Source organism: Adiantum capillus-veneris, chromosome 17, assembly GCF_014529385.1.
Source record: "Adiantum capillus-veneris isolate H3 chromosome 17, ASM1452938v2, whole genome shotgun sequence".
Classification (NCBI taxonomy): Eukaryota; Viridiplantae; Streptophyta; class Polypodiopsida; order Polypodiales; family Pteridaceae; genus Adiantum; species Adiantum capillus-veneris.
Genome location: NC_140947.1, coordinates 62,298,770 through 62,316,317, shown reverse-complemented (window position 1 = coordinate 62,316,317; position 17,548 = coordinate 62,298,770). Strand labels below are relative to the sequence as shown.

Sequence of the window (17,548 nt, the reverse complement as noted above, 5' to 3'; positions counted from 1 at the left end):
GTAGAACGAACATTCTGTTGAGAAGCATATATATCCTTGTTGTGATTGAAATGCTAAGTATGGGACATACGTTCTTTTGTCATTGGATCTACTCTTGTTGACAAAGAGAGTAATTTACATCATATTCTTTTGTTTCATAGAAAAATCGTTCTTCCGTAGTAGAGAATTTTGAGGGATAGATTAGAACTGCAAATGGAAAGCATATCTTTGTATTTTTGGACTATGATGGGAGTCTTTCACCATTGTCGAAAACCCTAAATGTACTTTTACGCCAGATGAGATTTGCTCACCCTTATATTCTCTCTAGATTAATGTTCTTACTTCCTATTTGTTGCTAGGGAACAAACCTTGTCTTACATACCTTATCCTATTGTCATTACCTTCAAATAGGCACTATGGTGAAAGAAATTGCCAACTACTAACCAGCAATTTCAATTTTTAATTGGAGGCAGTCTACTGTAGACGACCTTGTTATACCGAGGCCTAATATAAATTTTGTACTTGCTTCACAATCCACCTAGAGTCGGGCTGTCGTGTATATGGCGCTAGCTCACTTGAGCGCCCCGTCCCGGCTCTGCTTCTCGGCCAGTAGACTCTCACTGTATGTGGCTTTGTACAATGGAGAGAGAGAGAGAGAGAGAGAGAGAGAGAGAGAGAGAGAATTGCTCAGTGCTTCTTTCTTGCAGGAAACATCGTTTAGGGGCAGCCTCCAAGGGACCCGCATGGGTGCCCTCAGATGGGAGAATAACCAATTTCATCAGCCATGCTCGTTTATGCAGCGCCTTGCATGCCTCTAATGTGGAGACAATGCCTGCCCAATATGCAGCTTTGGCCGACGTGGCTCCTCCAGCCTTGAAGTGAGTGCAAGTGAGTGAGTGTTGTGACCTTCACATGTATTTTCTCATCATTGTTAATTTCAATTAATTCTTATCCAAGTGGTGAAGCTCGCCTTTCACGGAAAGGCCCAAAGTAGTGATATTGCTTGGCGTTCTGCTCAATTGACAATTCTATTCAATAGCACTTCGAAAAGATAGCCGACTTTAATCCGTGTCAATCAACAAGTTGAAATAAGCTGTTTGAGGTTGTTTAGTTTGTTCTTTTCCATTGGCACGTGGTGCTTGTCTCATGACAGTGTTATTAGAGCTTCAGGTGTGTGCTTTTTTGAAAGCATACCGGTCCTACCAAAAAGCAGACAGAGCAAGATGGCGCTTCCAAAGTTCACTTTAAATTTTATTAAAGAATCTTCATGTCCTGACTCTGGACTTATTAGCCACTCCATCCTTACTTCATCGTGCATCGGGCGTGCTCTCGTCTTCATCGCTCTGTCTTACATGGCATAAGCCATAAAGATCACTTGCAGAGAAGGATCAAACTTTTTTTTCAAGCTGCTGTTTTTCATAGAAACAGTGCCATGCAGTGGTGGATGTCCATAGCTACTAAGCCGCATACTCCAAGGATTTGGCAAGCTTTCAAGAGAATTTTTGCCCGAAGTTACATGCTTTCAGACATCTTCCTTTAGATTGCAACTTCTGGCAGAGTGGGTTATCCTGAAATGCTTGCCACGAAAACTCTAGCAGATTACAACTTGAAATTTCTCGACATCTCTCAGTAGGTGTTTCTTCTCGAGCTGATGACCTTGGAGGTCATGTGTGATTGCTATGTCTTGGGACTACCATCGCCGCCAAAGGAACACTGTCTGTCCAAGAGCTGATGGAAAATGTTGTGGTCGACTACGACCTTATGAAGGAACCTAACCTTAATCCTGGTGCAAGTTTTAGGATGGAAAGCCAGTCGTCTTTTCAAGCTCGACTGATGTCAGGATTGGTTTTCAAGTTTGAATTTTGTATTTGGTGATCTTGTTTGAAATGGATGATATCTGTTTTAAACTTGTCTTGGTGCCGATTTGAATTGTTTGACTCTGGTTTCAATGCTTGGTGGTTTATTCTGGGTGGAGTAGTGAGGAATGCTGTTTTCTTATTGTCAGAACCTCAGAACGATGTAGACGGGATGTCGAGGAGCTGCTAGAAAACCTCAAAACGACGCAAACGGGATGTCTGGGGAGTGTCTGGTTGTATGCTTAAACCTCCAAACGACACAGGCTGGGTTTGGGGGGGCGTTTGGTTGTAAAAGGCCTCTATATCTCTCGGCGCAGACCTTTTTAGGTTATGCGGGAGGAGTGATGAGGGAGTCGTTGAACAACTCATTACCCGGACTTTGGATGGTTATTTGCGAGGGAAGTGTTCATTGGCGACTTTATGTTTCTATGTCTTTTAGCCATAATAACAGGGGACACCCTTTTTCGGGCTTCCCGTCCCCACTTGCCATCCCGTCCTCTTTTTTACACTAAAAATCCATTTGAGCCCTGTCCCCCGTCCCTCATTCCCCGTCCCGGAATGCGTCCCTTGTGACTATGCAAGTTTTAGAATGCATATGTGAGCATTTGTGTTGCATTGTGATGTGCCAACCGTTGAATATTCCTTATTGGATGAGATACTTCTGGGAAGTCAACGACCCAGGATATCAAGAGTTCCGATCTGGAATGAGTCTTCTTATTGGATGAGCTTCTTCTTGGAAATCAACGACCCAAGAAATAAAGAGCTCTGATTTGGAATGAGAAAATTGATTGTCTCTCAGAATGACCCATGGAAATTTTTAGCTAACTTGATGCTGTAATCGCAGACGATTACTTTCTTTCAAGAAGCGGGGATGTCACAAATTACTGACGTATCAAGCCACTGAAGAACGGAGCCAACTTGCAGATTCCCGCCCAGAGGCCTAAACCCTAAGAAGCAGAAGCAGCTGAAGAAGAAGAAGCAGAAGAAGTTCCCACCAACTTATGGGACCTTGTCCGATGGGGCCCAAGTGACATAAAGGCATTAAAATAAAGCAAGCCCACACACACACACGGAGAAATGATGACGTGGCAGCTGTACGGATTCTCGGAATTCGCATTGACGTGCTGGTGTGGCAGCTGTACGGATTTCCGCAAAACGCGTTGGCAACTTTCTGGGCTCACGCTTTTGGACCAGTTGCTTTTGAGTTTGATTGCTTTTCAAGGCCAAGGGCCTTTAAATATGTGGAGAGGGCTCAGTCTCTGGCACTCTTTGGGTGAAGGGTGTAGAGCGGGAGTACCGTCATTGTACTAAGTTCAAGTAATATATAGAAATACCGAAAGGGGCGCCAAGGTTTGGGGCAAGTGCTCTCTTGGGGTGGAATTTTGTCACTCCCCGTCTCGTGTTGTCTATCGCCTTCAGTTTAGTTGTTATTTGAAGTGCTTAAAGTTGTTTAGTCTATTCTTTTCCATTGGCACGTGGTGCCCGTCTCGTGACATGAGCTGCTTGAAGTTGAGTAATGTGATCAAGTTTGCTAGGGGTTGCTCGCCCGGCTGCAAAACTCAGTCATGTTTTGGCAGGGGTCTTCTATGCTTGGGAGGTCTACAAATCCGAGGAGCTCTCAAGGAAAACTCGAGAGGAACCACTGATGGGTTCAAGAAAACAACGAGAACAAGAAAATGCAAACATCAAAGAAAACCTTTGGATTTGCTCAAGAAAGCGTCATCAAAAAATCGTACGCCTTGCAAACTCTGTGTAGAGCAAGGCTGGACCCTGACACATTGCAAAAAACCTATGGAGCGAGCCTACAAAGGCCACGACCTGCTGTCGAAAGCCTCAACCCATTGCTGTCGTTTGTCGGCTTGTGTAGAGCAGGGTTGGACCCTAACGCCCTCCCATAGGCCGCCCCTCTACAAGGGGAGGACTACCCCAGAGAGATGCTCGCGAACCCTAACGAGAGAGAGAGAGAGAGAGAGAGAGAGAGAGAGAGAGAGAGAGAGAGAGAGAGAGAGAGAGAGAGAGAGAGAGAGAGAGAGAGAGAGAGAGAGAGAGAGAGAGAGAGAGAGAGATATGGCTGTAAACCCGAGCTGAAGGGTGACCCCTCTCCTTGTAGGACTAATACCTTGCGTGTTCGGCTCTGCGCCCTGTCCCCACTTGTTTCTCGACTTCCGCGCCTGCCCTGTATCCTCTGTGCATCGTTGCTGCTCGGCTCATGCCTCTACGACGTAGCGCCCTCGCCTTGTTTGTGCCGTGCCCCGTGCCCATGTTGCCTGTACCTGCCCGCCCCCTACCCCTACCTCTGTCGTTGCGCGCTGCCCTTGCTAGATCCTCGGCTCGACTCCCTTCCCCCGCTCTCAGTTTGGCACTTTGCACCCTACATGTTGCCCTTTAGTGTTGCCTTGTTCTGTGGCTGTTGTGGGTGTAAGGATTGGGGTTTGTGTGTGCGTGTGTATGGTGGGTGGGAGTGTGTGTGTGCACGTGTAAATGTGTGCGCTCTATGTGTGCTTGATTGTGTTTTTTTTTTGTGTGTGTGTGTGTGCACGTGCGCTTGTTTTTTCTATTTGGTTCTAGTGCGGGTCTTGCGCTTGAGTTGGCGTCTGTGTTTGTTCTTGCGGGTAGGTGTTTTTGAATGTGTGTGTGAGGCACGGTTGTTGGTGTGCGTGTAGGTTTGGATGTGTATGTGTGGTTGCGTGCGGTGTTGCATGCTGTCGTGCTTACTTGACGTCGCAGGGTGCTTGTGCTGCATTGTCAAGATGGAATATCCCTACGCTTTTGGTATCATAGCGGCTCTACGTGTCTACCAATGCATCTTCCCGCCCATCCTCCTTCCTCCCGGGTCAGTTTCTTCTGGGGTACTTTTTACCCTCGCTAGGAGGGGCTTTTTCTCCTAGTTTTTTCAATTCTTTCAGCCTTAGGGCATTTTGTTTTAGTTTTTTCAGTCTATGCCGTCGGGCAGCCTTGTACTTTGCCTTTGGGCGTTTGTATCAGATTTACTTCCCTATAGGTAGGCACCTCTTGGGTGCCTATAGGGGGTCAAAGTAATAGAGAATCAATGATGTGCTTTCTGTGAGAGAGAGAGAGAGAGAGAGAGAGAGAGAGAGAGAGAGAGAGAGAGAGAGAGATGAAATGCTATATTAAACGTCTTCAAAAGGCCAAAATGACCTATGAGACCAAACTGATACAATCTTGGTGGATCTAATACAATGTCTAGGCACAACAATAAAATGAAGTAAAGTGAAAAACTAAAATCTTAACTGCTAGATGTGAACTAAGCAGCTAGCTGGAACTCTGTAGGATATGAGAAATGGGGGGTGAAAGTAGTGACTGGGGGCTAATACAACACAATGTTGATGTGCGTGTGGGAATATAATGGGTGAGAGCTGGTACAAAGGTTGTTACAAACTTGGACACCCCAAGTCAAGATTCTACTGCTACACAACAGAGATTCACTTCAAAACAGTTCACAAAGACGACGCGGCCCGTCGGCTTAGTTTTGTGCCCAGAGGTATTGGCTTCAAAGACTGGCGCCCCTTTCGGTATTTCTTTTTATATTAATCTTTGTTCAAAGTACAAGAGAGTCGGTAGGCGCTCACTCTCAGACTCTGCGTCCAGATGCTCTGAGTAATGAGGCCCAACCCACTTATTTATTGGTGCAAGGGATGCCCAAAAGCAGAGCCCCAAAATCTTTTAACTCAAAAGCAAAGTTCCCAAAAGCTGCTAATTAAAACAACCAACGTAATTTGCGCAAATCCGTACAGCGTACGGACTGCCACGTCATCCGCGTAATTTCCGTATTGTGTACGAACCACCAATGCAAAATCCGGCAGAATTTCCGGGCTGCCATGTCAACATTCAGCCACGTCAGCATTTCAGTCTTTCGGCGCATTTCATCAGCGGCCCCTCGTCCTGTGGCCAAAAGGTGGTGCCACGTCACCAGTTTGTGATATACCCCCTCTTGAAAGAATTGTAATCGCCCTCGATTACACTTGCAAAACAGATAGAGGCCATAAACTGTCTTAGTAGACACTGACTATTAGTACCGACGCACTAGACACAACACATCTGACACTTGTACAAATTGATAGCCACATCACCGGACATCACAGGAGATCACTTGACATCACATGACAAATCACATTCAAATTCATTCCAAATCTTAGACCATGTTTAATCGGCAACGTATTTAGTAATCGCATCTAGATCCAGTTGGGACCTCACAGATGCCCGATTAACTAATCCTTATTGCAATCATGTCTGTAGAGATTTATGAGACCGAAATGCTGCAGTCATTTCGTCTTTCAGTTCCTGCACTGAAACAAGTCAAGTACAAATCAATCATTTTGATTTTCGAGAATTCCAGTTCATAAAGTTATACAACAGAATAGTGTCAGCCCAATAGTATCCCTGAAACCCAAAGAGACATAAGTGACTCTATCCAAATCGGGGTAATCCGTTGACAAAGGAGCGGAGTGACTCCCCTCTTGTGCAAGCCCGTTGCACTAGATTCACCCATGTTGAAATCGAGGTTCTATCGGAGTAGACTATGCTAAACCGAATGCTTCAAGGTAAAGCTCCAAAATCTGAGGAGTATCTGCTAGGTCCTCCTCCCAATGCAGAATAGTTCTTGAATTCAACCAAGAACCGCCTAATCGCTTTACCTTTAATCTTTCTATCCTTGTGTGCCAATATCTCTTCTGGAACGAGTATTGTCATGTGACACATCCAACCCTATGTGTCAGTGGACAAGCTACAGCATGATCAGGGTTCAGTCAGTCCAGTTAGTCTAGATTAGAGGTGATCTGGCACTTTTGTGAGTCTATTCATAGACCGTGCATGCCCAGTCACTTAGTGTAGATGCATATCCTCCGGTTGCACACAGCATGATCATCAGTATTCCCTTGAGAATCCATCAGCTTCAGTCAGGGGATTTTCCAGTGCATTTAGCCTATTTTCCCTATTTTTGGTATTTTTCACTTATTATTTTTAATTGACTTTCCAACAAAAGTAGGTAGGGCAATTTTGCTAAGTTAATATATAAGCAAACCCAAGTTAGCACTTTCTGGCAGAAGAGGCAGCAGGAGCTTCCCGCTCAACAGGCACCTTCTCAAGAGGAACCCCCATCAACACCCTTGGCGTTTTTGGTCTTCCATCCTCGCCACAGATACCCCAGCGTTTTTAGTTTTTCCATCGCCATCCCCCACCATTGCTTGGCGTTTTCAGCATCACTTGACCACAGCAGATGCACTTAGTCCTAGCGTTTTCTATTTGCAGCCCAATCTGCAGCAGGAGGCCAACGTTTTGCTAACGATACAAGGCAGCCCAGCGTTTTTGGTTTTCAGCCTTGATCGCATCAGATGCAGCAGTGTTTTCAGCTTTGAAGACGGTAGTAGATTCAGCCCTAGTTGGTTGTAGAAGATAGCCATTTTCAGCCCATAAAAACGCAGCCAAAACAGTCATTTTCAGCCACCGAAACAGTCCCGAAATTCAGCAGTAGAAAGACCACAGATTTGAGCCCTAAAGTCGTCGTCGTCGTCACCGTCGTCGTCATCGGCATAGTCCCAAGTTGCATCAGTCCATTGCATCCGCATTGTACCACTTTGTGCAATCAATAAGTAAACCACTCTCGCCGACGAGAGTGGGGCCTTCGGAGGAGGGTTTTACGTCTCTGGTGTCGTATCTCTCTTCTCTCTCTATCTCTCAGTCTCATACACTTGCACGCACAGTGTCCATTCACTTTGTTTGTGATCATAGCACTTTCCATTAAGAACGGAAGGCTCTCCCTTCCATAAGAACAAAAGGAACCTTAAGCACAGTTCGGAGCACTCATCTTGAGCAAAGTGCAAACAATAATTCCGTTGCACCTAACATTGGTATCAGAGCTTTGGCAGTGTTCTGTATCACTCAAGGAAAGAACCACAAGAACCACAAGAAATTTTTTTGCTTGTTGAGGTCGCACGAACCCAAGTTCGCTTGGGCGTGTCGATTCCTAATCGTGTTTTGTTGAAGAGTGACAGGAATCCCAAGAAAGAAGGGCTTGTCCAGCCTCCCCTTGTGTCTCTTTTCACTCATTGAGAGCGGACTGTGCACTTAGCGGCCGGCCAATCGACGTGAGGTGGGAAAAAGCAACCTTGGTGTGAGCGTAAGGCCGCCAAGGGGTGCGCCCGCAGAAAAGAGTAGAACTCGGGTGAAGAGAAGATCCTTCTCAAACGCAGTTTGCAAGCGAAAGAAAACCTTCAGAACCTCAAGAACCTCAAGATCCTCAAGAACCCAAGTTCCTCGTGAACTTAAGAACCCAAGACCCCCAAGAACCCAAGTTCCTCGTGAACTCAAGAATCCACAAGAACCCACGACTTCAGAATCGTCATCACTCGAAGCGGAATGGATACTTTGCTTGGAGGTGATGAGCATGAGAGAGGCGAAGAAGAATTTTCCCCACCAGGAGGTTTTTCCGACCCTCCCCTTTCCACAGCTACGTCAAGGATTGCACTAACTCCTATGGAGGCTTTGGAGCAATTGTTTTTGAAACAGAATTTAGAACGCGAAGCACGAAACGCAGAAAGAAAAGCAGAAATGAAACGCAGACATGCAGAAAGAGAAGCAGAAAGAAAGGCCTACGAACAACAAAGGGCAGCCATAGATCGTGACTACAAAGAAGGAATGGCAGCCATACAATGTCAGTACAACTTGAAAGCAATACAAGAACAGAGCGACCGACAAAACAAAGAGTTTTGGCGACTATTATCAAGTTCATGCACAGATGCAAGAGATTTGGGGAAAGGAAACTCTCTTAGTCTCTTCTTCTCCAAAGCATGACACAGAGGATTTGCATGATTGTGTGAAGCATGATGATGATTTGATTGACAAGGACTTGCATGATGATTTTGAATGACAATGATAAGCATTATGATTTAGATGATAATGATGAGCATGATGATTTGCCTGATCAAGATGTGATTTCTCACAAGCATGATGAGTTGCCTGAAGATGATGTGATTGTTCACAAGGATGATGTGTTAGTTGATGCTTTTTCTAGCGAAGCTAACCTCGTTGTAGATTCGATCAATCTCACGAAGAACCGATCTTGACTTTCGAGTCGAGGTCCAAAGAACCTCCACAGGACGATTCGGTCATTCAGGAAGAATCGATCTTGGCTCTCAAGCCTAGGTCCAAAGAACCCTCACAGGAAGTATTATGTGTTCGCATGCTTGATACGCAGGCATTGTTCGAATGTTTCATTCGTGATCCTTTCTTGTATTTTAGTCAGCGTCGTTATGTGATCCCTTTTCTTAGGCATGACATATTGTATGTTGAGCACATTTCTCTCATGGATGAGCACGAATGTATGCAGATTGTTCATGAAAAGCTGAAAAGTATGTATGTAAGAAAGTCACATTCCATGTCTCTTCCTTGGCATGACATAGTTTCCGAACGAGCACATGAAAGTATGAGCACCAAGCATGGGCATTTCCGTTGTGAATTGCCACAATTGATTGCTTTAGATCAGAAGAGAAAGATTCGATCTCATTGTTTGCGTGTGTGTGGTGAACGGTTTGGCACTCCGTCTATTTGTTCATCTACATTGCATGCATAGTCTTTGAGGAAGACAAGATTTTTTCCAGTCACTTTACATGGAATAGGTATGTTCATGGTTTTGTGTTGGAAGTGGTTTCAGGAATTTTCAGCCATGGAGATTCTTGAAGAAGAAAGAAGCATGACACTCGACGAAGTTGAAGCATCGAAGGAGCCACAGAAGACTTTGAGTCGCTTTCGGCGCGGCCGAAAGAAGCAAGCGTTGCAAACCTTTATGAAGTTCAAGTACCGCACGACCCACACATTAGAGTGGGCCGGCGAAGAGTCCTTTCCAGTATTCCGGATGCTATTGGCGATCTCCCTTGACGCCATACAGTTCGGTACCAGTACCTCACTTTGAAAAGGAGGGGATGTCACGTGACACATCCAACCCTATGTGTCAGTGGACAAGCTACAGCATGATCAGGGTTCAGTCAGTCCAGTTAGTCTAGATTAGAGGTGATCTGACACTTTTGTGAGTCTATTCGTAGACCGTGCATGCCTAGTCTCTTAGTGTAGATGCATATCCTTCGGTTGCACACAGTATGTGTTGGGTTAAAGACCTAAATAACCCTTTTTTGTATATTTTTATACTTTGTCCAGGTTCAATATGAACCTTGGACACATTTTTTAAAGGTCGCTTATAATAAAAGTGGGAAAACCCAAAACTCACTTATTGAGTTTTCCCCAAAAACGTGAGCCCTCTCTCTTCTGCTAGCGCTTCCTCTCCTGCTGGCCTTCGCCTCTCCTCTCTGCACACACACTACACTTCCTCGCGTGCTCTTTTACTTGCACACACCGCCGCGCGCTCATCAACTGGTATCAGCAGAGCCCGATTAGGGTTTGCCCAAAAACCTGCAAACGCTGAATTTCAGCCAAGAAGGTCAACTTTCACACGAGATTTTGCAATTTCGTCGCCAAAGGACTAGTCCGCGGACACTAGAGAGTTCCCGGCAACCAAAATTGACCTAAAATAGACTGAAATTAGGTCAAAAACAGGAAATTACAGGTTATGACAGCAAAATACAGGTTTGCAAATGATGTATTAAGGTGTGAGAATACTTTTGCTAAGTCCCCGCTACCCGAAAACCTTGAAATTGCCGAAAAACAAGCCCTAAAATAGGTGTTTTAAGCAAATTTCAGATTTACGCAGGTTTTTGCAAGTGTTTTTATGGTGCGATTACATTGGGGAAAGTGCAAATAGATGCAATCCACGCACATTTGATAAATTTTGTCGATGTATGATCATCTGTGGCTCAATTTCATGCAATTTTGATGCTATAAATTGGGGCTTTTGTGCTTACACGCTTCTAAAGGTTGTGTATTAGCTTTATGTATGTTTTCTGAGGCTAAAAACAACTAAATTTGTTGTTTTCGAGCACAAATTCGCTCGCTGAAATTTCCTGCGCATAAATTTCAGAAATTGAATTTTGTGCCCAAATCGACCTATTTTGCCCCAAATTGCTCCTGTGACCATTTGGAGCTGTAGTACACATCTCTGTGAGGCTATACTCGGATTTTTGCGCATTTTGCCCAAAAATTCAGCGTATTATCCCTCTTATTTCGTGCAACTATGGCCTCATCTTCTTCGGATGTGAAGAACCTCTTCGAGATTAGGAGGTTTGATGGTATAGGTTTTGATCTTTGGAAAGACAGGATTCAGGGAATCTTATTCCTTAAGGATTGCGAAGGAGCACTTGAACAGGTGAAGCCACATAATATGACGGATGAAGCATAGGTTAGCATGAATAGGAAGGCCGTTACATACATTAAAATGGCCATGACCGATGAGACCGTCATTGATGTAAAAGGTCTCACGACTGCTTTTGATGTGTGGGAGAAGTTAAAGGGAATGTATGAAAATACGCCTGTCAACCAGTGCACTTGATGCGAAAGCTTGTTGGCATGCAACTAGATGAGTCCAAGAGCGCGGTAGAGCACTTGTCATTGTTCGCAGGTACTTTGTCGCAGTTACAGGATTCTGGCTTGCCCCCTTTTGATGATAAGCTGAAAGCTATCTTCTTGCTTATGACCTTACCTGAGTCATGGGAAACTTTGGTGGTTTCGTTGTCCAATAACCCCAATTTGACCTTTGATGGTGTTAGGGGTTCTATCTTGAATGAAGAAATCAGGAGGAAAGCAAGTGGAGAGGGAGGCAGCTCTGCCAACATGGTTAGAGGCAAGACAGAAAAGAAGAATGCTTATGCACAAAGGAGTAAGAGTAAGAGTAAAGAAAGGGGAAATGCAAGCAAAGGCAAGGGTGATGTGACTTGCTATCAATGTGGCAGGAAAGGTCACAAGAAACCCGATTGGCAGGTACTATAAAGCTGAGTTAGAAAGGAAAAAGAATGGTGGAGACAAAAAGAAAGAGAAGAAGGAAGTCAAGGCAGATGCACAGGATAGCTCAAAGGACAAAGAGAAAGCCAATGTGGCTTCTAGTGTCGTGATTGAGGAGCTGTCAGATGTAGAGGACATCTTGTGTGCCACTTTGTCAGATGATGATGCTTATGACTTTGATACCTCTCTGAATGTTCTTTCACAGGACATGCAGATCACCAAGAGTGATCTTATTGATGCTTTGTTGACTGTCAATGATGCATTGTCCCAGACTTGGATTGTTGATTCCGGTGCTTCATTTCATGTGACTCCTATCAAGGAGTGTTTCTCTACTTTTGATGCGGGCAAGCGTAGCCATGTATACCTTGGAAACAATCATGCATGTTCCATTGAGGGTATTGGCACTGTGCATCTCACCATAGATGACACAAATGAGCTTGTCTTGCATGATGTTCGATATGTGCCCGGAATCAAGAAGAGTCTGCTTTCTGTTGGTTAGATGGATATGCATGGTTACAGCATCTTGTTTGAGAGAGGGTCATGGAAAATGACTAAAGGCTCAAGGCTGATTGTAAAGGGCACAAAGAAAGGGACACTTTACTGCATGCATGGAAAGGCCGTGTTGGGCAAGTTTATTGCATTGGCTGAAATTAACTCTCACATGGAGTTGTGGCACAAGAGGCTTGGCCATATGAGCCAAAAGGGCCTTTCTAAGCTTTGTACTTTGAACAAGCTTGATGCTAAAGACACAAAGCTTGACTTTTGTAATGAATGTCAATATGGCAAGCAAGTAAAGCGTTCTTATTACTCTGGTGTCTCGTAAATCTTGTGTGCTTGATCTTGTACATTCCGATGTATGTAGCATGCCTACTAAGTCTATGGGTGGTGCATGTTATTTTGTCTCCTTTGTTGATGATCATTCTAGGAAAATTTGGGTTTATTTGCTTAAGTCTAAGGATGAAGCCTTTGCTGCGTTTAAGAGATTTCATGCATTTGTGACCACCCAAACAGGTAGAAAGCTAAAATGCTTGCGTACAGACAATGGGGGGGAGTACACAAGTGCTGAGTTTAACAAGTTTTGTGAAAATTTGGCCGAAAGATTCAATAGGACACTTTGTGAGAGGGTGAGATGCATGCTGTCCACAACTAATTTCTCTCATGGATTTTGGGGAGAAGCTTTGAAAACTGCAGCGCATATATGCAATCGATCCCCTCACATGTCTTTGAAAGGTGACATCCCTGAAGAGGTTTGGTCTGGCAAGCCTGCTTCATATGATCACTTACGCATTTTTGATTGCGAAGCTTTTATGCATGTTAGACCTGAGTTAAGGAGTAAACTAGATGCGAAGTCCATTAAAGACCTCTTCATGGGATATGGTGAAGAAGGCGAAATGGGTCACAGGATTTGGTTACCTCAGCTTAAAAGGGTTGTACGCAGCCGGGATGTTGTTTTTAATGAGGCAAGGCTGCTTCAAAACAATTGTGCCTCAAAGCATGACCATAAAAGGGTGAAATTTCAGCATGACCAGCCACCTGTTAGGCCTATTTTTGACCCTCGGGATGCACCACAAATGGCTGAAAATGTAGATGATCCAGTGGTGTTTGAGTCATATGATGTTGGACAGCAAATTGAAGCTCCTGAAGGGCATTTGCAGCCAAGAAACAATGCTGAAAATGATGTACAACAGCCCATTGTTGATGATTTTGTAGTGCCACTTGATGTAAACCCATTGCCGGATAATGTGGATCATTGGGTGAGGCGGTCTACTCGTCAAAGACGGCCTGTGAGTCGATATAACCCCTCTTTGCATTACATTTTTGACAGATGAGGGAGAGCCTCTTACATATAAAGAGGCAAAGACATGTGAGCACAGCGACAAGTGGGAGCTTGCTATGTAGGAAGAGATTAAAGCTTTGCATGCTAATCATACTTGGGATTTGGTTGAATTGCCCAAAGGAAGGAAGGCTATTCCTAACAAATGGGTGTATAAAATCAAAATTGTTGATGCAAAACCCAAGTATAAGGCAAGGCTTGTGGCAAAGAGATATGTTCAAACCAAGGGCATAGACTTTCAGGAAGTGTTCTCTCCTGTTGTGAAGATGACCACTTTGTGTGTATTGTTTGCCATTGTGGTTGCTCTTGATTTGGAAATGGACCAAATGGATGTACATACCGCTTTCTTGCATGGTGATGTGGAAGAAGAGCTTTACATGAAGCAACCCGAGGGTTTTGTCATCCCTGGCAAGGAACATTTGGTATGTATGCTCAATAGAAGGTTGTATGGGCTGAAACAATCATGTAGACAGTGGTACAAGAAGTTTGATCGCTTCATGCTTAAACATGGTTACAAAAGAAGCCATGCAGACCATTGTTTGTATACCAAACTTGATGAGGATGGCAGCCCTATTATTCTTGTGCTCTATGTAGACGATATGTTGATAGCTGCAAAGAAAAGAAGCACTGTTGATGCTCTTAAAGGGCAGCTGAAATCTGCGTTTTCAATGAAAGACCTTGGGGCAGCTGAACATATACTTGGAGTGCGTGTTACACGCCAAAGAGACAAGCGCCTATTGTATTTGTCGCAAGAAAAGTACATTGAAAAGGTGCTGGACAGATTTAACATGGTTGAAGCAAAGCCTCTTGGTGTGCCATTACAGCCATATGTTAAAATCTCGATTGTCCCAAGTCAAAGGAAGAAGCCAATGACATGCAAAGTGTGCCTTATGCTTCAGCTTGTGGTTCACTTATGTATGCTATGATTGCTACTAGGCCTGACATAGCCCATGTAGTGGGAGTTGTTAGCCAGTTTATGGCTAATCCAGGCAGGTTACATTGGGATGCAGTGAAGTCCATTATGAGGTACTTGAAAGGGACTAAAAACAAATGCCTCTGCTATGGTAAAGGACCAATGGAGTTGAAGGGATTTTGTGCCTCTGATACGGCTGGTGATGTGGATACACGGAAATCCATAAGTGGCTATGTATTTACTCTTGTGGGAGGTGTTGTTTCATGGTGTTCTAGATTGCAAAAGATTGTTGCATTGTCTACGACAGAGGTTGAATATATTTCAGTCACTGAGGCTTCCAAAGAAGCTATTTGGTTAGCACGCCTATGCAGTGAGTTTGGTTTGCCTGCCAAGGCACCTATGCTTGGTTGTGATAGCCAGAGTGCCATATGTCTGGCAAAGAACGCCATGTCCCATGCACGCACAAAGCATATTGATGTGCGGTATCACTTCATACGAGAAGTGCTTGAGGATGGCCTTATTACATTGGTTAAGGTCCATACATCACAAAATCCAGCCGATGCTCTCACTAAGTGCTTACCCAAAGCACAACATCATCTATGCATAGAGATGGTGGGAGTCACGTAGCTTAAAGGCGCCATTTATGCCTTTAAGTGGGAGGTTGTTGGGTAAAAGGTCTAAATAACCCTTTTTTGTACATTTTTATACTTTGTCCAGGTTCATATTGAATCTGGACACATTTTTTAAAGATCACTTAAAATAAAAGTGGGAAAACCCAAAACTCACTTATTGAGTTTTCCCCAAAAACGTGAGCCCTCTCTCTTCTGCTAGCGCTTCCTCTCCTGCTGGCCTTCGCCTCTCCTCTCTGCACACACACTGCACTTCCTCGCGTGCTCTTTCACTTGCACACACCGCCGCGCGCTCATCAGCATGATCATCAGTATTCCCTTCAGAATCCACCAGATTCAGTCAGGGAAGTTTCCAGTGCATTTAGCCTATTTTCCCTATTTTTGGTATTTTTCACTTATTATTTTTAAGTGACTTTCCAACAAAAGTAGGTAGGGCAATTTTGCTAAGTTAATATATAAGCAAATCCAAGTTAGCACTTCTGGCAGAAGAGGCAGCAGGAGCTTCCCGCTCAACAGGCACCTTCTCAACAGGAACCCCCATCAGCACCCTTGGCGTTTTTGGTCTTCCATCCTCGCCACAGATACCCCAGCGTTTTCAGTTTTGCCATCGCCATCCCCCACCCTTGCTTGGCGTTTTCAGCATCACTTGACCACAGCAGATGCACTTAGTCCTAGCGTTTTCTATTTGCAGCCCAATCTGCAGCAGGAGGCCAACGTTTTGCTAACGATACAAGGCAGCCCAGCGTTTTTGATTTTCAGCCTTGATCGCATCAGATGCAGCAGCGTTTTCAGCTTTGAAGACGGTAGCAGATTCAGCCCTAGTTGGTTGCAGAAGTTAGCCATTTTCAGCCCATAAAAACGCAGCCAAAACTGTCATTTTCAGCCACCGAAACAGTCCCGAAATTCAGCAGTAGAAAGACCACAGATTTCAGCCCTAAAGTCGTCGTCGTCATCACCGCCGTTGTCATCGGCATAGTCCCACGTTGCATCAGTTCATTGCATCCGCATTGTACCACTTTGTGCAATCAATAAGTAGACCACTCTCGCCGACGAGAGTGGGGCCTTCGGAGGAGGGTTTTACAACGTCTCTATGTCGTATCTCTTCTCTCTCTATCTTTCAGTCTCATACACTTGCACGCACAGTGTCCATTCACTTTGTTTGTGATCATAGCACTTTCCATTAAGAACGGAAGGCTCTCCCTTCCATAAAAACAAAAGGAACCTTGAGCACAGTTCGGAGCACTCATCTTGAGCAAAGTGCAAACAATAATTCCGTTGCACCTAACAAGTATCTCTTCGCTTTCCTCCACTTCGGGTTGCTCATCCTTTAAAATGCTTCAAGAGACTCACAGGAAAAGCATTGTGAATCTCCCGAGTATCGGGCAGCTTCAGTCTAAAGGAGACATCATTTATCTTTTCTTTTATCTGGAAAAGGCCATAGTATCTCATGCTAAGCTTTGGAAAAAGGTGCTCCTTTCCCTTTTTCTTTCTTAGGCGTGCCTTTTCAAAACGTAAGAGCATCCGATCGTCTTCCTTTAATTTCAAATCGCGACGGTGTCGATTTGCTGCCTTCTTGTGTCTTTCTTGAGATTTTGCTAAAGTCTCCCGGACCTTGGCAAAAGCAGTGTCCAAGTCCCTTGTGTACTGGTCAGCTTCAAAAATCTTATCTTTCGTGCTAAGGAAGGGTGGAACCTTCGTAGCACCTTCAATAATCTCAAATGGTGCCTTCCCCGTTGAAGAGTGAATCGTGTTATTGTAGGCAAAGTCCACCAAGGGCAATTTTTTTTTCCATTGAGTCTTTTGATCAGAAATGTAAGACTTCAATGTACGACTGAATTTGCAATCTGAGATGCCCATCTGTCTGCGGGTGGAAAGATGGCGAGAACTGTAACCGTGTGCCAATGTTCTCCCAGATAGCCTTCCAAAACAAACTCGTGAGTCGGGGATCTCTGTCAAAGACTATTGTCTAAGGCATGCCATGTAATCTGAAAATCTGTGAAATGAACAGTCTCGCTAAATGATCTGGCTTGATTGTTTTCTTCACTGGAACTAAGTGAGCTTGCTTGCTAAATCTGTCAATGACAGTCCAAATGCCATCATGCCCACTCTGTGTCTTTGGAAGATGAAAAAGGAAATCCATAGCAATACTTTCCCAGCGGCGGGTGGGAATGGGTAAAGGCTATAACAATCCCTGTGCTTTATGCATGTCGAACTTGACCTTCTGGCATACCAAGCAAGTGTGTACAAAGTCGTCCACATCCTTCTTGAGTCTCGGCCAAAAGAAGTAACGCTTCACACCTTTCAAGGTGGTGTCAATGCCGTGGTGACACATAAAAGGTGGACAATGGCATTCAGTTAGAACCTTTTCCCTCAACGGTTATGTTACGCACAACATCATTTTCTTCATCAAGTAGCCATCCCGTATGGAATATCC

General features: G+C 44.5%; 1 protein-coding gene across 2 annotated transcripts in view; it reads left to right on the top strand.

Moving 5' to 3' along the window:
• Nucleotides 1-452: 452 nt before the first annotated feature.
• The window catches only part of OVA4 (Nucleotidylyl transferase superfamily protein), a 57,099-nt gene continuing 40,003 nt past the window's right edge, over nucleotides 453-17,548 (top strand). The window contains exons 1-2 of one of the 2 annotated variants that reach the window (XM_086486910.1): nucleotides 453-601; nucleotides 687-857. In XM_086486910.1, the coding sequence (XP_086343036.1) occupies nucleotides 540-601; nucleotides 687-857 (233 nt within the window). In that variant the 5' untranslated portion in view covers nucleotides 453-539. Of the gene's footprint in view, nucleotides 602-686; nucleotides 868-17,548 lie in introns of those variants that run through there. The other variant, XM_086486911.1, reaches the window with a different exon arrangement.